The sequence below is a fragment of the Gadus chalcogrammus genome, chromosome 11, assembly GCF_026213295.1.
Source record: "Gadus chalcogrammus isolate NIFS_2021 chromosome 11, NIFS_Gcha_1.0, whole genome shotgun sequence".
Lineage (NCBI taxonomy): Eukaryota > Metazoa > Chordata > Actinopteri > Gadiformes > Gadidae > Gadus > Gadus chalcogrammus.
This window is the reverse complement of record NC_079422.1, coordinates 22319888-22343416: the sequence shown is the minus strand read 5'-3', so window position 1 is coordinate 22343416 and position 23529 is coordinate 22319888. Positions and strand designations below refer to the sequence as shown.

The following is a 23529-nucleotide window of genomic DNA, read 5'->3' as shown; positions in this document are numbered from 1 at the left end:
CTGATATCATTTATCACAAATTAGTAAAAAAAATAAATCATTAAATCTACAAAGTAAGGAGAACAAACCAATTCCCCTAACCATTGCTTTCATAACGTCCTGCACATACACTACCGCCAAAAGCATCACTGATGATTGCTAAAAGGACTTTAGAAGACAGCATCTAGATGTCTTTGAACAACATACTGCAACAGTGCAAGCGTTGACATGTAAACACAAATAACGCTGCTAATCAATGTGGAATATCAGCACTAAGCCACTTTTACATATTACATATCTCGAAGATACGAGATACAAAAAAAAAAACGTTCCTTTAACTCAAACACCATAATGCAATATAAATGCATTGTGTGTGGTCGGTGTATTAATTCGGCATAGGCACCAAAGTAGGGCTGTCGTCGACTAAAAGATTCTTTAGTCAACTATAAGCCACCCATATTCTAAAGGATAATGCTTATAGTGGAATGGTCGATAACTTGGCATTGCTGAAGTGGGCTTTGCGTTCAAGGAGGTTGAATTGTCCAATTCAATGGTTGCTACTTTGCTGCATTTTTTCATTTGGTTCCGTTAGTTTTAAACAGCCCTTTGCGGACCAAACAGAACAGCTCATCCATTTGATTATTACCAATGTTCTGAGCAAATCGCAAATAAAATGTGTGTGAAAGTCAGCTAATCCTTTTCTGTCCATGGACAACATAAGTTAAACCACATTGTATTGCATCCTAGCTTGTATATGCTATAAATTGTAAAAAATGGTGTTCCAAAAAATGAAACTGTAAGCATAGTTTAGGAAAACAGGTGTAGCGCCCGTTAATACTGTGGGTTTTAATAACATAGTTGGTTGATTCACGTACATAACGATGAGACGTGAAAGGATACTCTTTAGAATACTTTGATGGCCGAAAGTGCCATAATCCTGGGAGTATTCCGATTGTGCAAGTGCCAGTAATCAGTATGTAAATACCCTACTTATCCAATTAGTCACCTTTAACGAATTAAGTTGTGCATGTACATTTAGATTGTGACTTCCCTGGATGCCTGTCAGTGCTGTTGAGTGCAACAAATAATCTGTCCAGTACAATTTAACATTTGAATTGGTTGCATCTGCATTAGTCGTCAGGGACTATTAAGTGATGCACACCTCTCACAGAAAGTAAGAGATCGGATTTTACAGTTTGGTAGAATGAGGGATCATACTAACAAACTGTAGCTCACTGATAATTTTCAGCAAAATTATGGTTTGTAAATTCATTATGCCCTGGATTTGCGGAGTTGTCGACCATTTTAATGCAGTGCTTCGACTAAATGACTGCACCATCCGCTCTCAATGGGGTAGTGTGATGTTAGAACTCAACATTTTACTGAACGTGTTGGACACTTCCGAGCCGACAGAGTAAAATATACTAATAATCAATGGGCCTAATTATAATTAACATATGGCGTTTTACTCTATATTTAAAAAACAATGTAGGCTCTAACAGTAATGAGTCGAGTTGGAGATTGGTCTCACCATGAAAACTGTCATGACTTCGCTGTCAAGTGCTATTAAAAAATAAACCATATTGGTTCTTGTTTTGAGGGTAACTAGTTTATATGCCTATAAACATTGATTTTATAACGTTCCTGCCCCAAAATGATAAACGTTCAAGGCATTATTTATTTTCTTTATTAACTAGTTTAAATTCTGGTTAATGAAGAGAAAACAAATGACGATGATGAACTTAGTTAAAGAGGGGGGGTGGCCTATCCTATATGCACCATTTTAAATTGGAGAAAATAGAATCGCTGTTAATGCCCAAATGGTGAGATTAAATTATATAGGGCCTCATTAAGTATACTTGTAGACAGGAAAGCAGGTGGGTAAGGTAAAAGTGTGCAGCCCCAGACCTTTCATTGGGTTAGTAGTCAAACTAGGCCTTTGTCCATGTGCACTATACCCAACAGCTGCACGGAGGGGGATAATAATAATAATTGATCAGTTTTTTATAGCGCTACGCTGAATATGTGCAGAAATTAGCAATGTGTATGGTAACTCAAAAAAAAGGCGCATGTGAGATTTTTGGGTGCACCAAAAATATGAACTGGTACACCTTTAAAAAAAAAAAAAGGCTAAACCACCAGTGCCACCAATAAAAAAAGTTTTTCTGGAGCCATGCCTATGAATTAAGGATTCAACGATTAAAAAGCTTACAGTATTGAGCAGCACCAATACTTCAATAAAACAATAAAGAGAAAATCATTGTTTTACTTGAAATGGGAAGAGACATAGTTTAGGGAGGAGTAAGAGAAACACATGACCAACCCAAATCTAATATAGGTTTATAATGAAAAAAGAAAAGATGTGTTGCATCAGGCTTTATCGTCCAAGAGACGCATGTTTGAAACACAAGCCGTTTGAAAGATCCATCAGTATAATATCGTCTGGTGCATTGATTTAAGCCTGAATTATTAAAGTCCTACCGTGAAGCTAACAGGGTCTCATTGTGTTACCCAAGCCTGATAGATCAGACTTTTCACAGGGAAATGGGCATGTGAGATTCTGGAGTGATTTAAAGACAACATGAAACTACCTTTTCACCTTGTTCACTTATTTCTTGTTATTATATTCACCTTTGCAACAAAGCATGTCTCAGGAAATATAGTTGTAGTCCAGGTGCATTTAACTTTCGTTAAGTAGCAATAGCTGGAATGTGCTTCACAAGCTATGTGCCATCACTATAGGAGTTTGCAAAAAAAATACAATGGACAGATGTAAGATGTATATGAAGTATACAACCAAAACATAGATGAGTCATGTCCTATAGATAGTGGATCTTCTACTACGGTACGTCTAGTGCAAAATATAATCTTTCATTATTTTCTTGATGCGCTTGGTTGAGGACATTAGCAGGCACTGTGGAGATGTGGAAACTTAGTTTTGTCCAAATGTGTCAAGTGTCATATTTCTTAAGTGTCCACTTTAAGGCTAATAACAATTAAAGTCAGGTTCATTTCTGTTGCTTATACCACTTTATCTATGTATACTAGTACGATACAAAAGTTCAATATGTACAATCATTTATTCATATTCAGAATTAACAGTCATGCACAAAAATAGTGTTTTAAATTGGATTAAGGCAATCAGTCAAATGACCAACTGGTTTAAAAACTGTAGGTCGATAAATTGATTTAGTAATTTATTCCTGGACTATTTGAGATTAAGGTTGCTTAGATGACTACATTATCATCTGCTGTGCTTTGTCACTTGGACATCTTGAATCGTATCATTTAAAATATTTTAAGTACATTAGAGGTCGAAAAGTATTACAATAGGGGACTGACCCTCATTTACGTGGAAGTTCATACACAAATTAGGGGTAATATAAAATATGTAATCTGGTTGTCCTATCGGTAAGTATTGTAACACCAAATACAGGCCAAATGTAGATTTAAAAATGTTCCTATCTTCCAATAATAAGCAGCAAAGGTGACATTTGTCTCCTAGTTTGGTTTAACAATTCAAGCATCTTGAATGAAGTCTGCAGTGCCCATTTTGGCTTAATGAGGGCAGCACACAGGCCGAAGTGCAGCATACTATGGGAGTTGATTTCAGTCTTGGAAAAGATATGGATGTTACTCAAGGATATCCATTTTCTAAATGCCTATCAATACAACATACAATTTCAATAAAAGTCAATAGGATATAATTATGCTCCATGTTTTTATATGAAGGCATGGTGCCGATATGAATAAAGTACAATTACTCATTACTAAAAACATCTACTTTCTCAATAGTTTGACAGAAGCTACTGCTATTTAGGAAATCCATAACAACAGTGCGTTAGAAGCCTATAGCAAACTATAGCCATCCATGCTAACTATAGTCTGCCCTTTCCTTTGTGTCAAGTTATGTGTCAGGCTCAGAGTGCAAAAACATGATCAATCTCAAAAGGGACAGAAAGGGGGAGAAGTGAGATTAAAAGAAATGTCATTGTTTAGTCCTGGTTTGTAATCAAAATATTTATTTTTTCAAAATGATGATTCATGAAGCCCTACAACACCAACCTTTTCAAACACATTGCCACTAAATTCCTTGGGTGGTGAGTATAGAGTTTTTAGTCGGATGCTCTTCAGCTGAACAATAGGCCTTTATCACAATGGTTGTGCCGTCGCATCCGGGTGGTCAATGGTAGCCTTCTTGAACTTCTAAAGTGTCTGCATTACAATATGCACCTGCAAACAGAAACAGTCCTAATTGTTTTGCTCAAATCAAAGAATGTAAGTTCGACCTATGCATATGTAGGTAGACATTTAGTAGATGTTTTATCTTAAACAGACTACAACTAGTGAGGCTGATAACAACCAAAGCATACAATCAAAATTGGAGCGACGAGAAAAAAGTCCAAAATGCTTCACATGCGGATGGACTGTTCAGAGCAGCTATAGGAATCATTGGAAAATTACGGTTAGTAGATCTGTTAAATTACTTGGTTTTCTTATATTCAAAAGTCTAGCAGTTTGCAGAGACATGCAACTTGTTTATGGATCAGCGGCCTAAATCAAGATGACCTCCATCCCTGCTTTGACGGACATCACCTGGAGAATATGTGGCTGAGTGGTCAACAGCAGGGCCATAACAGAATGCTAGTGGTTGATCCCCGATTCAACACAAGTTAAGAATTCATCTTGTCGGACATTCACTTGCCAGAGACCAAGAACGATCCATTATAGAATCTGATGAAAAATGAGTTTTGAGTCGTCTGACTACTGAGAAGTGGTGGCTATGGACAGTGTGCCCCTTAGAACAGTAAATAGCAAATCCATGGCTTCATTTCGGCGAGTGGATGAATTCATGCATTGCTTACTTTCTCAAATGTGAAGTGGGAATGAATAGACAAAAAAAGGGTCCGTTTTTTGTTGAAATATTTAGGAACATTTGAGAATGTAGAAATGTGTCAGCTGTAGTCGCTACAATTTTTTAGATGATTAGAAAATCGCTACCGCTGCTAGTAAGCGTCGGCCTTTGTGAATACAGAAATGTAATGAAAGCATATAGCGGAAGTGGAAGCAGTCCTTTCAAACTCCTCCCCTAGATGCTTTGCCAGTTCCTGGGAACAATTTTTAATGCATGCACCAAAACTTGTGCAGCACAAATGCAGTTACAAGTGATTGTGGCTTTTGCAGAATAGAGAGAACACACACACACACACACACACACACACACACACACACACACACACACACACACACACACACACACACACACACACACACACACACACACACACACACACACACACACACACACACAATTTCTAGTGTTCCATCTAACTGAAAAGCATACTCAAAATCGAATGCAGTGGTCCATTCTTATGCATCCTAATGATTGACCAAGAAGATATTCTCAATCCCATAATCTGAATGAATGAAATCCAACGACACGGTCTGATTGGATTACACATGATAGAAGATAACCATACTGATGGTCCAATACGGCAGTTACAATAGAACTGCAGCCTATTTTTTTATATTATTACCGTAATAATATGCATGCTCATGGTAGATGAGATGCAACCGAAAAAATGAAGATGGGTGAAAAGTCACATTGCCTCCAGCTGTGAAACAGCAGTATCATCCTTGAGTTGCCACCACCCAATCCTCTGGTAGCAGTGTCCCTCTTCCCCAAGTCTTGGGAGGGCTGGGGTTTATGCGGTAGCTCAACTGGCATAACTGGCGGTCAAAATACTGCAACTTCACGGGAAGGAAGGCATTGATTGGGTACGGCTGCTAAGCAACTGACTGAAACGTGTTATTGACCAAGTTGGCATACGATCGATTTTAATTCAACAATGTATGCATTGTCCGTCTATCTATTTATCCATCGGCCTGTGCATTAGTCCACCGATACCATTTTTTATTCTGTTTGAGGGTCGTGTTCAGGGCATGTCGCGATGCTGGTTGTGAAACCTGCCTAGATACTCATATTGATCGCTTCAATCATGCCTTGTGACCACAATAGTTCGTTGGCTTGCTAGATGGCCAGATCCAACAAACGGCTCACTCAGATACTGCACTGTATCAGAACATCAGGTAGGAAGAATCGACTGTTAAAAAACCGAAGGCTGCTGAAGGGACATTTTTTTATTTTGTCATAATGCCTCAGCAACCACCATCCTCATCATTAGAGGGGGTAATAATACGACCAACACCAAGCTTTCATATATGCACACCTCCATATATCAATTCATTTAAGGGGGGGGGGGGGGGGGAGAAGAAGAGAATCTACATCCTCCGGCCCAAATATATGAAGTATGGCTGACCGATCAGTACTGGCCTAAGATTTTGGGCCATCGGGACTTTTAACACTGACAACGAGGAAAATGGACAGTGAAGCTAGCGAACATTTGGACCATGTAACATGAATTGCTTCACACATATTAACACAAATGACACATGGGCAACAGAAGGATAGCAATAAGAGCATGCCAACCCGGCTAATTTGCTTTACCTCAGGCGGTGTGTCGAACCAAGTTCCCTGAAGCGGCCATGTTCGGAACCCCTCTCTCACTCCCTCCTTCCTCACGAACCTAACCCCTTCCGAGGGTTTGTCGTCCCTCCTCTGAAGCAGAAATTCCAACAGAATTGCAGAGTCGTTACAGTAGAGATAGGTTTCAAATCACATCGGTCCGGGACGTCCAAAATGTTTTTACTCATACAGTAGCGGCTTATACAGCGGGCGGTGGAAGGGGGCTGGTCCCCGGCGCAGTGCAGCCTAGCCGCGGTGTGGGGCGGGATGACAGCCCGCTACCATAATCATGAACATCCAGCAATGAACTCTTCCGTTTCTTGTACTCGGTACTTTCTTGGACAAGTGTTTATCTTGAGTGTAGAAAAGTAGTAGGTGACATCTATGACGGACGCCAGCAACGTTGCAAAGCTCACCAGCAGTTCGTATGAATTTAAAGGGCGAGAAGCTAACACTAGCTAGCTGCAAGCTAGCACGCTAGCTGACTAAAACGCTGGCATTCGCATTTGGCGGAGACGTCCGCCCACTGCAGCCTGATGGGCGGCCAACGGCGAGTAGAGAGGCCGCTGGACAATAAACGCACCATCCAAGTCTTAACAGAATTACCGAGGCACGGTCAAAGATATCAACGTCTCTTGGTTACAGCACCCCCAGTTCAGTTAATCTCCGCCACATAGAACAGGAGAGGGGCTGCACGATATGCGCGCTCCCGTCACAAGTACGGGCCCGCGCGCTCCCCTAATGATTTCCCCACAAAATGGCCGCCCAAACAAATCGATGTCAGGCTGTGACGGAAGCGTTCAGCTGGGTATATGTCAACATGGCTATCAATTAAGCAACAATGTATTGAATAGAAACAAATGTTTCTTCAATGAATGCCCGCCTGAGTTCATGTGCGCACAAATGCGTATTGTGCGATCCAAACTAGCGTTAGGCCGCGTTTATCCATGTTCCTTCATATTCCATGAAACGAGAGATGGTGCAGCTCGACGTTCACGAATGGGTGTTTCTCAAATCGTTAGCATCTTCTTTCCATGCGTGAATTCACGTAGATTGGTACGCTGGTTTAATTATACATGTGTGCTGGCGGGGAATGCAAAGGTTTATGGTGAAAAAGAGATGCATGCTCGGCGATATGCTATGCTGGGCAAACACAGCTTTAAGTGCAAATCTTCTCTTTGTTTATTGGTTTACGATGAAAGAGTGAATTGGCATTTTGTGGTATTTTGCCACCTAGTCTCATTGCATTCAAAACGATCCAACTATAATCCGTGATCTACCAGCCGATGGACATTAGACTGCCGCACGTTTCCTTTGAGGGTACGGATTAGAGAAATCTACAGCAATGTAAGCAAAGACGATCGTTGATGCAATATATACGGTGGACACGTAGTCTATATTGGGTTTAATCTGATCAGAGAGGGAGAGGCAGTGTTTGCGCGTGCGTGTGTGCAGTGATTCTCACAGGACATTTTCGAGATATTCTCTAAGTATCAGTGCCAGTGGTGATGGGTTAAAACTATTTCTGGCAGTCCATTTGTGTACCCACAATTAACACTTTGAAACAAACAGCAAAACTAAAGGATTCCACACAAAGTGCAGTGAATGTTTAACATCTGCCTGTAATAAAGTCCCTACATATTTAAGAGAAAAGTATGACCTTTGAAAGAGGACCTTGCAATTGACTTGCTTATGGGACAATGTTATATTAACACAGCAAGTAGGCCTGAATACAGTCGCCACCATCCACCTCACATTGAAACCCTTTTGGATTTCAACAGTAAGGCATTCTGGCATGGAGTTCTTTAACCGTATGACAGATCTGGACCATTTACAGATTCCCTTAACCGATCTGGACCTTTTACAGAACTCCTTAACCGGTCTGGACCATGTTCAGACCTCCAGAATGACAGAGCTGGACCATGACCAGATATCCTAACCTCTAACTCAGAATTCTTATTTTGCAAGAATGTTGTGAAAACAAGTGTGAGCACCAATTCTCACCCTATTTTCACTATTGATTCTTGGGAGGTTTTTACTTATTACTTTGGAAATATGATCAAGGCTTTAATGGCATGAGTTTGGTAATATCCCGACGGGTCACAATTTAATAAGTTCTTGTTTACCCTTTATACATCACTACTTTTGAAGTAGAATCTGACTACATTGGATCTGACAACTTGCCAATCAAACCCTATCCCATCAAAGTAATGCTGCAGGACTACTCACTCCCGCTACCATTATGGGCTTGCATTTTAAGGTGGTCCAGTCGCATTTATTTTCAATGGGATTCCATCCGCCACATCAGTACACCCAACCCAGAGGGCAGCTGTTCAGTAATCAACCCCTCCAAAGCATCTACATAACATGTCAGGCATCAGAACCTCCCTCTAAACCGAGCTTGGACTTCCGATCAGTTTAAGAAAGGCTTCCACTTGGGGAAACAGTGTACCATTATGGGTACAGCCTTGTGTGGCAACCGATATACCCAACGCCTAAATGATCAGATAAGGCATTCAGAGCCTCATAGCATCAGATTTACGATATAACACATTTTTATTTAACAGGCTGCTGGTGAACAGCTTAATTTAGGCCGGACTCTACCACGAACCAGTCAAATTTAAATGCAGTAATTTGGAAAGTACAAACTATTGCCATAAAAAAAGTTGGGAAATACACACCAACTTTAGATGCTTTTTAAAGACCAGGCAAGAATTAAAATAGTGGTTTAAGAATTTTATTAAAAAAATTAAAACAAGAGCCTGCATATCTTATATTTTTACTTTCAACTTCCTCGACTTCTTGTTTCAACCAAAATTCTTTAAGTTTACAAAATTACAGAAATGGGTTTTATTTTCAAAAAGACATTTAGTCAAAAAGTTTCTACAAGCTATAATCTAGATGCCAGAAACAGAATGAGCAACATTTCTGCAACTTTACAAAGTCATGGACCTCTCTAGAATTAAGAATTCCTTGACAATAACGATAAATGTGGGGCACAGTATCAAACAATACAATTAAATCACAAGAGAAAAATGCAACCAAAAGAAAAGCCAAAGTAAGCCTACGACTGTATCCTGTCCTGTAATCCACGTTTTCCCCCAGCTTTTTAAATCAATGCAATCGTGAGCAAAAGGAAAAATATTCTCCACAAGTTGATGTCAGGTTGCTTGAAAACAATGGATTAGCCGCTTTTCCGACATGCCACATTGCATGGACAAGATAAGGGTGAAGAAGAACTGAAGAGGTTTCTGGCATTATGATGCCTGGGGAAACGGATGGAGGTTTCAAAGTCTGTTTAGCATTTGGCAATGCTCTCCAAGGCTCATTTCTTTGCTTTGGGAGGTGGTCTGTGGGGCAGAGAGAAATACAGCATGAGGACCGGTTCATTGTGGACACGGATACAGATAGTACAGTACTTTGCAAAATAGACAATTGCCTAAAGATATTTATTACAAATCATGTCATGAAAAGTACAATTACGTACATTGTAAAATGTAAGAAAGTCACTTCAATATGTCACAAAATATGTTTTAAATGCAATATTTAGTATTAAAAAAATAAGCTCTGTAAAAGAATAGAAAGCATTTTATGCAAATTGTCAGTTAATAACTGTTAAAAGCAAACGGAAGCCGTTTACTTAATTTGAAATTAGGTCACTATTTGCATGCATCAGTACCATGAGGTGTGAATGACATTAGATTTGGTCTGTTTTCTTACCTGTAAATGCCTACAACTACAGCATGGTCCCTCTCGTAGGGTTCCAGCGTGAGCTGTTCTTGTGGCTTCATGTTCTCAGCCCCCATCTTCTTTACTTCGGATGCAAACACTGCTTCTGGGGCTGCTGTCGAGTCAATGCAGTTTGCCTGAAGGGGGAGAAAAGTGCATGTAAATTTCACTGTACAATACAACGTTTAAAACAGTGTCGTCGCCTTGGAACTACTCCAGATTTGAATTCCATTCTCTGTTGCTGCGTTGTGACAATTAGCAAGTTGAAATCCAGCCCCCCACTATTGGTGGAGGGCGTTTGTTTTACTGATGAAGCAAGGCGCTGCAGAAAAATGGCAGCGCCACGAAACAAAAACACTTCAGTCATGTCTCGTCATACCTTGATGGAGATGACAAAGTGCCCCCCATTCTTCAGGAAGTTGTGAGCGTTCAGTGCGACAATCCTGGTTTGGTCAGGCTGGGCAACATCAGCAAAAATGACATCAACCATACCTAAGAAAACAAGAAAACCATTATTTTACAGATACATTTTAGCCATTTTAGTACATTTATAATGCAATCAAATTTGTCATGAAAAGAAATGGGGTTTGATTATTATTCTGTTGGTATTACTCAACATTAGTTGAGAAATAATAACAATATTTGACCTGGAAATTGGATGCTTGGTCATCTTTTAAGCAGGCAGTCTGGTTGTTACTTACCAACAAGCATGCGGTACTTGTGCGGGTGACGGGCATCCTCAATAATTGGAATAATGTTGGTTCTTTTCTTTGCCACGTTTAAAAGATCGCGGCCTGATCGGTGGGAAAACTCTACAGCATAAACCAGCCCTTCCTGTTAACAAAAAGACACGTCTCACTTACCAATGCTCTGGCAACACATCAAGTTTGTTCTTTTTAATCTGAGAACGTTACACTGCTACAGAAACTATGGTAAAATTCTGTGTTATCTAGGAGAAAGCGTAACATGGGAATGTAGATGTATTGTGGGCCATCATCTTTACAACATTTGTTTAAAAATGTAATAAATGAAGAACTTACTGGTCCAACAATATCGGAAACATGGGACACTGTAGTCCCTGAGGCTGCTCCGAGGTACATGACCTTCGACCCTGGTTTTATATGAATCTGGTCCACACCTCCCAGGATGGCTGCTGCCAACTTGGAGCGGAATGGATTCCATGCACGGTACTCAATCTTCGTCTCGCCTTCCTGAGGTGGAACACAATTTGAGTTAAAAAACGTTTTTAAAAAGGCAAACATGACAAGCGGGTGTTTTTATCTAACAAATCACAAAACGAATGAAACACAAGGGATACTTTTGCAAGCTTGTCGTCTGCATACTAGTTGCAAGTAGGGATTGTGGGGCCCAGTCACAGTGGAGAAGAGACAGTCATCTACCAAAACACTTTCAGGCCCACTCCAGCACTTCAGCTGGGGGGAGAGGGTATCTTGGACCAGTGAAGATATACTTTCTCTCAGCAAAGGATTTACCTCAACACTCATCCTCTTTTCACCATAAACCGATTCTCCGACCGCCATGTTTTTGGTCACCAGAGCATCTTCTTTCCCTCTGCAGATAAACACTCCTGATGGGAACGAAGGTGAAAAATGTGTTTATGTACTAGTCATATTTCACCCCTCAAGTCATTCAAGATGCAAAACGTTTGTCGAAAGCAAAGGGTTTCCCGTGGACGTCTGATCAAAAAGCTACACAAAGCCATGTGCTCACCTTCATGCCTGTGGGGTTCCACAATAACCTTCCTTCCTGCTCCAAATCCTCCTCTTGCACCACCTCTGCCTCTCGGTGCACCTCTGCCACCACCCCTCCCTCTGAATCCACCTCCTTCTGGCGACCTGAAACTTCCACCTATGAGGAAAAGACCAAAAATATATCAGTAAGCAAAACATGCCAAGCCCTTTGCCAATACGACTTTCTATTCAGTGTTGAAAAGCAAGACACAAAATAATACTCAATAGGGCAACTGTTGGACTTTTAACGTCATAAACAACTTGTTTACCTCTTCCTCCTCTAAAGCCACCACGTCCACGGTCGCCAAAGCTTCCTCTTCCACCCCGATCACCGAAGCTCCCCCTTCCACCACCGAAGCTCCCTCTTCCACCTCGATCGCCGGAGCCTCCGCGGAAACCTCCTCGGCCACGAGGGGTGAATCCTGTGGAAAGCATGAAGTAAAACACTCAATCATCTGCACCGTAATATGCATTCGCTGTCGAATATATTAAGATACAATCGCTTGCTTAAAAGGAAATACGCATTTCCGCCCAGAAACATGACATGGTAAATAACGCTTGTACCCCCTAAAAGCATGGAATTTGTCATTTTAGTACAAATATGGGATTCAAAACCTTAAAAGACAGAACCGTTTACCATGAACCAGCCCTCCGATATACCGCCCCAAACATGGGTTAGCTAGAACCAATCTGCGTAGTTTGGCCGGGTAACGTTATAGTTACCCCGGTCAATCGCATCAGTATCTCGGTGGCAAGATTATTAAAGACTCATGAATTAACCAAAACGATAATCGACAATGTGTGTTGACTAGTGGCCCACCAGACGAAAAGAAAAAACATTGGCTTAGCATGTGTAGCTAAACACGTGTCTCCGGCCCACGAGGGCTACTTTCAGTGATCGGCGTCAACATTTGTCAAAGGGATAATTGTTTGCAACAGGAATAAAATGCACAACAACAAACTCGTTATACCATTTTAACGCTACAACAGTATCAGTTCCAACTTCCTCGCATTAAAATGAAAATATCGCATGACCGGCCTTCAGATGAGAAAAAAATGGATTCATAAGTTTAACAGTTGTATGTTTGAAGACGGTTTCGAAAATGTATCTTAATTGTGCAATCTAAAAGAAAAGGGCAGTAAATTAAAATGCTGAAGAAGGCTCTTTACCTGTACTCATGTTGATTTGCTCAGGAACCTGGTCTAGAGAATGAGATCAGGCGTGCGTCTATGCTGGCTCTCTCCTTGCAACGAGGTACTGTCCACAAGAGCATGCGCAAGATGTACATGTGGCCGAAGTGTTCCCACAATGCACCAAGAGAAGTGCCAGCATCCCCTTTGTTGGTCTTTGTTACGTGCATGTCGCCCCCTTCTGTTCCGGAGTGTATCTCCATTCTCTTGTTTTTGGTTTTAATATTCTAAAGGTATTAGTACTATGTCTATATTTATATAAAAAAATGTTTTGCCAAACTTATATTTGCTTCTTATATTAGCCTACTTATATTTTCTAACAGTGAAAATAAATCCAGAACTACGATGACAACCCGCTATTTCTAAACAACACATATCTGTTTTATTACATTTTTAGAATTCACATCTTCGGCTTGAATAATAAAAATATATATTTTTTCTACATGATTGCTCTCAAGAATTGAGTGCATGAATGTGAACTTTTAGTCAACATAAGTCAAGAATATATTCACCTCACAAAAGGCGTTATTATTTAAGTGCCATTACTATGCAACCCTTATCCTGTGGGCTATATGCACTTTTTCTTAAAAACAAATATATATACTTCTTCAATATAAGTATTACGACTAACCTATAGGTCTACTGAGTGACTAATTTGATGACGTCGATTTGACTTTTGGGTGTTCTCTGTGCGGTGTGGATGCAATGATTTGCAGTGTGGTATTTGGCCTCTCTAATTACAGGGCCAGGCAGAGCTCAGGACCCACGCACACATCTCACTGTGAGCTCAGCAGCGTGTGTATTTTCAGCTCAGGAATGACAACTCTCTTTTTTATAGTGATATCTATGCTGAGAGAATAAAGTAGCAATGTTATAGGTATTGGATTGGGGTTAGTGTTTTTTGTTTTTTTTGTGGTGGGTGGACCGGATGGAGGGGGAGCCGATAAAGGGGGCTCCTCTGGGGCGGGTTGTTCTTCCATAATGTGCTTCCCATTCCAGCCCAACAGGTGGCGTAGTGAGCTCCTTTTCAGCTCTGCAGCCATGAGGTTTAAAGAAGAAGCCGTGAACGGGGCGTAACTTTTGCCTTACATATCGATGGGCGTAACCTGATTGTTAATGATCGGATCGGTGACCGTGGATCATTGTACAGTGACAGGCGTTAGTAACATGACATTGGCTGTGTTCTAGTCATCCCTGCGTCGGCTCTTTTTTTTTAACATCGAGCCCCTCTAGTGAGTAAGGATTTGCTGCAACAAATCGTTGAAGTCCCATTGAACATTGGCGCTTGTGATGACCCTATCACTCACACAACTTCGGGGACCAGGTTGGTAGTTTACTCAAATACACATTTCATTTTACCTACCTAGTTTAAAATCGACATGCCTACAATAATTTAAACTCATTGAAGTATAGTCAGTATAACCTCCTCCTCACTTGACAGGCAGACTAGCACTGACAACATCCTTGTGAAGCCTTTTGATGCGTGATCCATGTTACTTTGTGAGTATTCCTATCGGTCTGAAAGCTCGTATCGGTAGTTTATATTGCTAAGGATGTTTTCGATAAGGTATAATCCAAAGGGTTCAGGTTAGGTCTTGGGTAAGGACATGATGTGGCTAAAGTCAGGACCTGGGGAAGTGAACCCATGAACTGTGGGAGAAGTCTACATAATGGACGTCATAATCATATCAAATTGTTATCACACTACATACTACTACATACATTACTTTAATTGCTGCAATGCTCTTAACCAAGTTGAGCTATATGTGTGTGTGTGTGTGTGTGTGTGTGTGTGTGTGTGTGTGTGTGTGTGTGTGTGTGTGTGTGTGTGTGTACAGTATGTAACAGCATCATAGTTTGTGTTCGTATCTAATTTACCTATCAGACTTCTAGACACTTGTTTTGGGGGGAGGTGGCCAGAAGAGAATAAAGGATTTCGGAGAGGCAGCTTCAGAAGCATTGTAATGAGGCACCTCAACATCACTGATTTTGAGGGATATACACAATTCCTGGCTTTCAACAACATAAGAGGAGGAAGTGCATGAGCATTTTGACTATTCCAATATGGTCTTTCTACACACACAAAAGTGACCCACCCGTTCACACAATCAGATTAGTGCATAGCCACTCCCAACATACTGTTTTTGCCTACCGTTTCTTTTCGTATTCTAGTTTCATGGTCGCCCTGCTGATATGATACTTGTTTATAGCCTACTAACTTAACTGTTGTAACATTTATGCATACGTACATTTTAATCTTAACTTGGTGAACTTAAGATAAGAAATTACAGTAACACCTTCCTTTTATTAAAGGATACTAAATTGGATTAAACAAAGACAGGTTTGTATGCGAAATAATCAAAAGTTTGTGTATTCATTGTTTGTGTGTATGAATCTTCGCCTCTGTTTTTTTCTCTAGAGAGTAGATGAAGACTGTGGCAGTATTAGGGGGGGGCATTGGCGGCCTGGCAACAGCCTACTATCTTTCCAAGAGTCCCCAAGTGGCCAAGGTAACAAACTCCTGCCCTTCAAAGACTTTCATACAATTTGATTTACCAGTAGCAGCTCACTAATTACAGATAACTATTAACTAAGAAGTACAGTGAGTGCAACAGACATCGGACCATATACAGTACAAAACATGGTGATGTGCAAGGGGTATAATGTCATCCCTTTCTCAATATTGTTCTAGAACTATAATGCATTTTATTGAAATGGTGTCACCAAGTCACGGGTCTTTGTTGGCAGACTACCTCTGTCTCACCCTCTCTCTCTCTCTCTCTCTGGTCCTGCAGGTGATTCTCTTGGAGTCGAGCGGTCGTTACGGGGGCTGGCTGTGGTCCACCCAGCGGTCGGACGGGGCCGTGTTTGAACACGGGCCCAGAGGCATACGGCCGGCGGGAGCGGTCGGATTGAACACACTCAACCTGGTAGGCACGGCGACCGGGCGCTGCTCACTTGAAGTCGTGATTCATCTTCAGTCGACTCGCTGCATCAGTAACCCAATAACTATCATTATCAGAGCTCTCACTTTTTGATCAGGGGTTTGCTTTGATTTTAAACATTAAGCATTCTTTGCAAAGAAACCCTTAAGAAATATGAAAACCAGTCTGCCTATACATTCAACGTAAAAAAATAAATCTCTCAGGAAATGATACGACTATTCTATTCAGTGGAGGGGCTGAAGTCTCAGTGGGTCAGGTGTTTTTAGTATCGATGCGTATTCCTCATGCAGTGTTTGACAGACAGACATTTGGCCGATAGGTTGTAGTGGTTGTCTTGGTGTGCTATTGGTGTCCAGTGTCCACATGTATTCAAGGCTTTATAGAAGAAGGTCTATCCCTACGTCAAAGGTGAGGTCCAGCATCATTGTCTTCAATAGGCAAGAAGATACCAGATCATTACCGCATTCTGAGGGTTGAATGATCCGGTGGTGCTTGGTTAATTTGTTCAACACTACCCAATTGAACCCCTTAAATCCACACGCTCATTGTTTTGCAAGTTGAACCCACCAAGAGTACGACCACTCTGAGGTCTGTCTGCAGTGCCCACAGGATGTGGGGTTTGGGCTGTAACGCGTGGAGGTGCACTGTAGATCACCTGGGTGGAGGACAGGTGTTCACCTGGCTGTGTCTCCCCGTCCAGGTGCAGGACATCGGCCTGGAGAATGAAATCCTCCCCGTCCCCTACAGTCACAACGCCTCCAAGAACAGATACCTCTACGTGAATGAGAAACTACACAAGATGCCCTCAGGACTATGGTACGACTCTTACATTAGTCAGTGTCAAGCTCCTCATTTATTAACCCTTAAATGATCATTTTGGGGACTAAATTGTTGTCAGATTTGTTAACACGTTGGATGCCATAATTCACATTCCATTTACTTATCTTTTTTCGTACACACTACACCTAGATGCAAAATACAGTGATCTTGCTTCAGCAAAATAATGTTTTGTTCGCTTTTACCCCTTTCACTCCTTCTCTCTCTCTCTCCCTCTTCTGTCCCTTCCTTCTACAGGGGAGCGCTCCAGACAGTCTCGCCCTTCTCTCGACCGATCATCCACAGCATCGCTAAGGAGATCCTGGTGAAGAAAGGCACGGAGGACGATGAGTCCATCCACTCGTTTGTATCTAGGAGGCTAGGAAAGGAGGTGAGGGGGGAGAAGGACACGAAAGAGCCGAGTGACCTACTGAGGAAGTGCAGTACAAAATCACAAAGTACATGTTTAACACTGTGTGTGTGTGTGTGTGTGTGTGTGTGTCTCTGTCTGTCTGTGTGTGTGTGTGTGTGTGTCTGTGTCTGTGTGTCTGTGTGTCTGTGTCTGTGTCTGTGTCTGTGTCTGTGTCTGTGTCTGTGTGTCTGTGTCTGTGTGTCTGTGTCTGTGTGTGTGTCTGTGTCTGTGTCTTTGTGTGTGTCTGTGTCTGTGTCTGTGTGGTCAGCTGGCGGACATAGCCATAGACAGCCTGTGTCGCGGCGTGTTTGCGGGGGACTGCAGGCGGCTGAGCGTGCGGTCGTGTTTCCCCCCGCTGTACCGGGCCGAGCAGAGCCGGGGCTCCATCGTGCTGGGGATGCTGCTGGGATCAGGTGGGTCTCGCCGCGGGGCCGATAATGAACACAGAGAACGGCTTTTACCTCTGAACACGTGTCACCTGCCTGTAGCAACTGCCCTGGGGGGGGGGGGGGGGGGGGGCGTTTCTCCAGTAGACCCCCAAAGCTGACTTTGGACCTCTGTAATGGATATGTTATTAACTCCATTTCTCAATACAAGGTTGGGTATTCCCAGTACTCAGACTGTTGTTGTGGTTGTTGATGTTGTTGTTGTTGTTGTTGAAGGCCAGGACCAGGCGGTCCGTCCTGGTGCTCTGGCCAAGAGGTCCCAGGAGGAGTCGTGGGCCCAGTGGTCCTTGCTTAGGGGCATGGGCAGCCTCCCAGAGGGGCTCGCTGATTGGCTGCAGCAAAGCGGGAAGGCCCAACTCTACAGCGAGGCTGCGGTTAAGGAGATGCACCTCTCCTCGTCAGGCTGGGAGGTGAGAGACTTACCCCACAAACGTTGACCGGGGCGATCCGTATCACACCTCATAACCAACATCCACCTGGCTGAGAGGACACAGGGCTGTGGTGGTGATTGTCTGGTGCTCATGTGATTCAGATCCAGACGGAGGGCGGGACCATATCGGCTGACCACGTCATCTCTGCCTTGCCAGCTGACGGTAAACATGGACATTTATTGAATGTCGTGATTACATTCATGCATATGGACTTATCAGACTATTCCCTGCTGAGATTCAGAGGTCTAAAGAGAGTCCACCTGATCTACTAAGCTTGCCAAAACGACGTCAAGTGCTTTCGGAATGATGCTCGGAATACTTTAAATATGAATGCACTTGTGTATCATTTTCAGCTTCTTCTTCCTCCTCCTCCTTTTAAGACATTTGATGAGCAATGTCCTTGATGTATCGCTCTCTTCCGGTCTCCTCCTCAGCCCTGGCCTCCGCCCTGCCTCCAGCTCTGGCGCCGCTCAGCAAACAGGCCCAGGAGATCTCGTACGTGACAGTCGCCGTCGTGAACCTGGAGTACCAGGGCGCTATCCTTCCTGTGGAGGTAAAGACTGTGTGTGTGTGTGTGTGTGTGTGTGTGTGTGTGTGTGTGTGTGTGTGTGTGTGTGTGTGTGTGTGTGTGTGTGTGTCTGTCTATATAAATGACGTACACCGAGCCTTCTGCCCATTCCAGGGCTTTGGTCACCTGATTCCATCCACGGAGAACAAAGGCGTATTAGGAGTGGTCTACGACTCTGTGCCTTTCCCTCAACACAACAGCCCCAAAGGAGTCACCACTCGATTAACGGTAGACACTTTTGTTTTTAATTTAGCAATCGACAAACACAAAGCGATCAGATGTTTTTTGCGACAGAAATTCAAACTATGCTCTGGGTGTCCGTGGTTCTTTGTGTGCCAGGTGATGATGGGCGGGGCCTGGTTCCAGGAAGTGTTTGGATCCCCTGACACTGTGTCCGAGGAGAGTCTCTTGGCAGTGGCGACCCAGGCGGTCCGTGCGCACCTGGGTGCGGGGTTCCCCCCCAGCTGGAGCAAGGTGGCCCTGCAGAAGGTAGCTGTGGGGGTGACTGTCGAGGGTGCACCTGCCGTTTCCTCGCTCCACCTGAACATCTTGTCAAAGTACTTTAGAGCTAATGGTCAATGCTAATAATGACCAGGTTAAAAGGCGGATGCAGAAAGGTCACTCGTTAAATTGTGATATGACTGGGTTTTATGTCAGGTTGCATTTGTAGAAGTATTTAATAGTTATGTTTTTTCTTTATGGTTAAGTGCGAGATACCAAGAAAATTACCGAAATTGTAAAAAAGAAAATTAGAAACATACTTGTGTATATATATATTGTATATTTGACATGAGTGTAAAGATGAACAGATCCATTAAGATCTTTGAGGAAAGAACAAGAAAAACTTGTTTTATATTTTATTTCCTACTAATGTCAAGTTTTCCCTTTTCTTACCAGAACTGCATTCCTCAGTATTACCTTGGGCACTGGAAGCGTGTTGGTGAGTTTGTTTTAACAATACACCCACTGAGTCGTCATACAAAGAGGAAATAGTTTGATAAGATGTATCAAGGAGTGCCTAAGCGGACTGTGTGTTTTTGTGTGTCTCTGCAGAGAGTATGCGTCGGTACGTGGCAGAGAAGAACCTTCCTCTGTCTCTCGTGGGATCCTCCTACGACGGGGTCTCTGTTAATGATGTCATCAACAGTGGCCGCGTAGCCGTGGAGCAGCTTCTGGGACCCACACCTTGACTTGAAGAATAATTTGGAGAGTTGTATATTTTCAGTTCATTCAGATTTCTTTGTATTTTGGTTTGGAAAATTATTTCTTTATCTTTGCAGTGTAATCGTATGTGAATTATTGGCAATAAAGATGACAAAACACAATTCATATTATTAAACACTAGATATGCAAACCAAGCTCATTGATAAATACTGTTAAAAAATATAGATCTATATCTAAAAGACAATCTATGCCCTGCAATGGCTCAGCTGTCTTTTTACTAAAAATTTTCTATACTTTCGTAATTGGCTTAAAGCATCGAAGGTTGTTAAGGCTTGTCGCCTCGGAGATATAGCCTGGGTTCAGTTTGTCTCACTTGTACCCTGAATAGTGTATTCAATGTTCACTATAGGGAAAAGCGAAGAAGAATAGAATTTGGACACTATTTATTCTCTCTAAATCTGAGATTTATTGGTTGCATAAATAATCAACCAAGTATAGATATTTCTAGATAGTACTATAATGGGAACCAAATTTGTAGGAATGTGTCCATCTTAGAAATTCCAGGGGCCTCATTTATCAACCGTGCGTAGAACAGGATCTAAATTCTCTTACGAATGAAATTTAGGATGTGCTTCAGTACAAAAAAATCAGTTCTTATCAAAAGTGAATAAGGCAATCGTACGCACATCAGTAAGTAATGATTCTTGATAAATCCCACCTGTTCGTACCGTGCGCGTTCACGCTCAGACCGTTTGCATTCAGAAACGCCTCCAATTAACCATATATTGTCACAGGCAAGGGAAGTCTATGGCCCCCTGCTGGAGCTGCTCGCGCAATCTGACCACGGATAAATGGTTTGAAGTTGAGGTCACATCGCGTCCCTTTATCAACCATGTGAATGTGTTTTCCCCCTTCACCGCTCTAATGGTAAAGAGAGCGAAGAAATAAACTTATCCAACACTAAAATGGAAACGCTCATTAACGAGGTTGAATTCAACCCAAAGTTACTTTTTGGCTAACTTGGTCCAGGAGGCATTACAAATAAAAAAGCTTGCGGCATTTTAATTTAGTTGGGTCGGGAGTCACAGCTCGCAGACATGTGACGTCAGTGAGATCAGCGCGATCTTTGAAAACGCGCTCCCCGCGGAGAGTTTACCAAGTCTTATAATAAGATAAGCCATTGCACCACATTAAAAACTTTTTTTCATAGCTGTCTTTTATAGGGATTGACACTAATTCGTCTGTTTACCATTAGACAAAGGGGTGATTTGTTTTCTAATTAAAGGAAACACGTGACATATGTGGATGTTGATTGCTTCATGCATACGTTGACTCTTAAATGCTTTGCTTTTTCCTTGTATCGCTATTCTACCCCTAGATTCACTTGGTCAGAGCTGTACGCAGGGTCAGAGCTGTTCTTATATTTACACACATCCCTAAGTTTAAGTACAAAGAAGGCAAATTCCCTTTGCGTGGCAATGTTCGTACGCACGGCTGATAAATGAAGCCCAAGGTTCATCTGGACGCCCCTGCTCGATGATTATTTGATGATTCATGCCATGGTAAATTAAAAAATATAAAAAATATATATATTTTACAGGGTAACGGTGGTTGGTGTGATCATAACAATCGATGAAAAACAAGGTGAATTTAAAGATGTTGGATATTAAAAAATGACATACTCCATAGAAAATGGAGTATGATCTAAACTTGCACAAAATAATGAAAGAAAATGTGAACTAACTATTCAGATATAATTTGGGTGGACACCAGGCTTTCAGAATGACTTTCACTCCCCGACTGTCAGGAAACAGCCCTGAAAGGTTCATAAAGTAAAGAATTTCAAAGGAAAGGCAAACTTTCTTACTGAGCCAGCATATCTTTTATTAATTTGAGAACATTTACAGTGTCCCAATGTTTTGGAACTTCTGTTGGACCTCAGAACATCACAAACCTATGCAAACATTTAATACTTGACAGAAAGTTTACTTGAACTCTAATGTCTAAATCACTGCATAGGTATGGGAAATTATTTGAGACACAATGCACGCATGCATACATACTGCACACAGAATGTAAACGGGAGTGTACCATCCAGTCTCAAAAGTGGATCTCAGGCAAATGTTTGAGTAGTTGCAATTTTACAAAGGGTTACATACCAGTGGCAGTGTGTGTGTATTGAGGTCCATTTGCTTTGTGCCTCATGTCTTGGAATCTCTGACACCAATCAAACATATTAGGTATAAGAAAGGGAACCGGACATAAAAACTCTTGGAAGTCAAAACTTCCAAGTATGAATAAGACACATGTAAACATCTTCCTAAGGCTAGTATGTCTGCACGATGCAATTGCAAACATTAAGAGTTTTAACCATTTCCCTAGCTCATCATGTATGACAAAACCAGCTGTAACTGCATTTGAACAGCATCGTCGTTCTAGCTCAGAACTCGTGTGAGGTCACACTTGCGCCGTCCATAGAAAGGCAAACATGATTTGTTTGTGCTGTGCATGAAATGGAATGTAAGTTTTAGGCCTAACAAAACCCTTTTCATTAAATATGGTCTTTAATGAATTTGGTCTTAAACGATGGATGGGCCGTAGAAAAGTGGTCATACAGACAGCAAATTGCATAGTGCTTTATGGCTACAAATCTAAGCCAAGACCCTCAATAATAGAGGTATAGTGTAGGACATGTAGACAGAGGGATTACCATTGGTTCCATTTAGACAGATTACTAGGAGTGTCCGGACTCGTAAATTGTGTGCTTTCACTAAAAATCAACTCCAAAACAAGACCATCTTTTGGTTTGCCCTCATCTAAAAAGTTAAGACTACAACAATGTATTTAAAAAATAAACGGGTACCGCTGCTTCTTCACGGGAAAAATAAAGTATTGGTTTGTTTGAATCCTATTAGTATATATTAAAACACACCGCAAATTATATATTTTTTCAGACTAAAACCAAAAAAAAAATCTCTATCACTTCTAATCTATAATGGCAAGGACAGCTCTGCACCGTTATCGCCCAGTGCTTCAAATAACACTCTTTGTGTTTGTGTTTGTCTCGACCCTGAGTCCAATTGATTTGATTTGCCTTAAGTTGGCCTGGCTGGCATCAACTGTGTGGTTTGACTTGTGGGACAAGACCGCGCTATGGGGCAAAGTGGGGGTCGGAGATGGACCAATGTATTGAGAGACTTTTGTTTCACGGCTCAATCAAAATCAACCCGTGTAATACTTCTTGGTCACGACTCATCCGTTAAGTTACACTTGTATAAATGCTATAGTCTTGGCTTCAAGACGGCAGAACACACACACATCTGTATTATTCTAGATTAGATTGCCGTCACACAAGCCACATCTGCACACACACAGCCTGTCTGACCAACATGCATCCATTTAAATTAAAAAAGCGTGCCAGATGTTGAAGTTAGCACTAAAGGTAAAGGACCATACTGGCCGGGTGATTAAACCACTGTCTCTGCCCGACTCACTGAAACATTTGATACCGATATCATTTGTCAAGATAACTGTTGTAGCGTGCATAAGCCCTCGCCACGAATGTAAACAA

General features: G+C 41.8%; 3 protein-coding genes across 4 annotated transcripts in view; 1 reads left to right on the top strand and 2 right to left on the bottom strand.

The window, feature by feature from the left end:
• dyrk1b (dual-specificity tyrosine-(Y)-phosphorylation regulated kinase 1B) overlaps positions 1-7270 on the bottom strand; it is a 38644-nt gene extending 31374 nt beyond the window's left edge. The window contains exon 1 of the mRNA XM_056602080.1: positions 6488-7270. The gene's annotated coding sequence lies outside the window, so the exon portion shown is untranslated. The remainder of the gene's footprint in view (positions 1-6487) is intronic.
• Positions 7271-9228: 1958 nt separating this feature from the next.
• fbl (fibrillarin) lies at positions 9229-13299 on the bottom strand. Its single transcript, XM_056602081.1, has 9 exons — positions 13156-13299; positions 12255-12407; positions 11966-12103; positions 11728-11822; positions 11275-11445; positions 10936-11068; positions 10614-10726; positions 10226-10371; positions 9229-9855 (listed from the first exon to the last, which is right to left on the bottom strand). Exons 1-9 carry the CDS (start codon positions 13163-13165, stop codon positions 9831-9833), a joined length of 984 nt encoding a protein of 327 aa, XP_056458056.1. The 5' UTR covers positions 13166-13299; the 3' UTR covers positions 9229-9830.
• A 919-nt stretch (positions 13300-14218) lies between these two features.
• Positions 14219-20256, top strand: ppox (protoporphyrinogen oxidase). 2 transcript variants are annotated; one of them, XM_056602649.1, is made up of 14 exons: positions 14219-14500; positions 14618-14676; positions 15596-15686; positions 15972-16106; positions 16822-16937; positions 17196-17328; positions 17618-17762; positions 18012-18205; positions 18328-18388; positions 18661-18779; positions 18909-19022; positions 19134-19283; positions 19692-19734; positions 19848-20175. In XM_056602649.1, exons 3-14 carry the CDS (start codon positions 15603-15605, stop codon positions 19982-19984), a joined length of 1431 nt encoding a protein of 476 aa, XP_056458624.1. In that variant the 5' UTR covers positions 14219-14500; positions 14618-14676; positions 15596-15602; the 3' UTR covers positions 19985-20175. The 2 variants fall into 2 exon arrangements, with proteins under 2 accessions (XP_056458624.1, XP_056458623.1); XM_056602648.1 differs by lacking the exon at positions 14618-14676 and having other exon boundaries at positions 14221-14500; positions 19848-20256.
• The last annotated feature ends 3273 nt before the right edge of the window (positions 20257-23529 follow it).

What these genes read in the sequence shown, in the direction of transcription:
- ppox (XM_056602648.1), top strand. Translation starts at nt 15,603, where the DNA reads ATGAAGACTGTGGCAGTATTAGGGGGGGGCATTGGCGGCCTGGCAACA. An exon ending in AGAGTCCCCAAGTGGCCAAG is followed by an intron (nt 15,687 to 15,971) that starts GTAACAAACTCC and finishes CTGGTCCTGCAG; the next exon opens with GTGATTCTCTTGGAGTCGAG. An exon ending in TCTCCTCGTCAGGCTGGGAG is followed by an intron (nt 18,206 to 18,327) that starts GTGAGAGACTTA and finishes CATGTGATTCAG; the next exon opens with ATCCAGACGGAGGGCGGGAC.
- fbl (XM_056602081.1), bottom strand. An exon ending in AAAAGAGGATGAGTGTTGAG is followed by an intron (nt 11,446 to 11,727) that starts GTAAATCCTTTG and finishes GTTCCACCTCAG; the next exon opens with GAAGGCGAGACGAAGATTGA. An exon ending in GTAGTTGTAGGCATTTACAG is followed by an intron (nt 9,856 to 10,225) that starts GTAAGAAAACAG and finishes TCTGCCCCACAG; the next exon opens with ACCACCTCCCAAAGCAAAGA.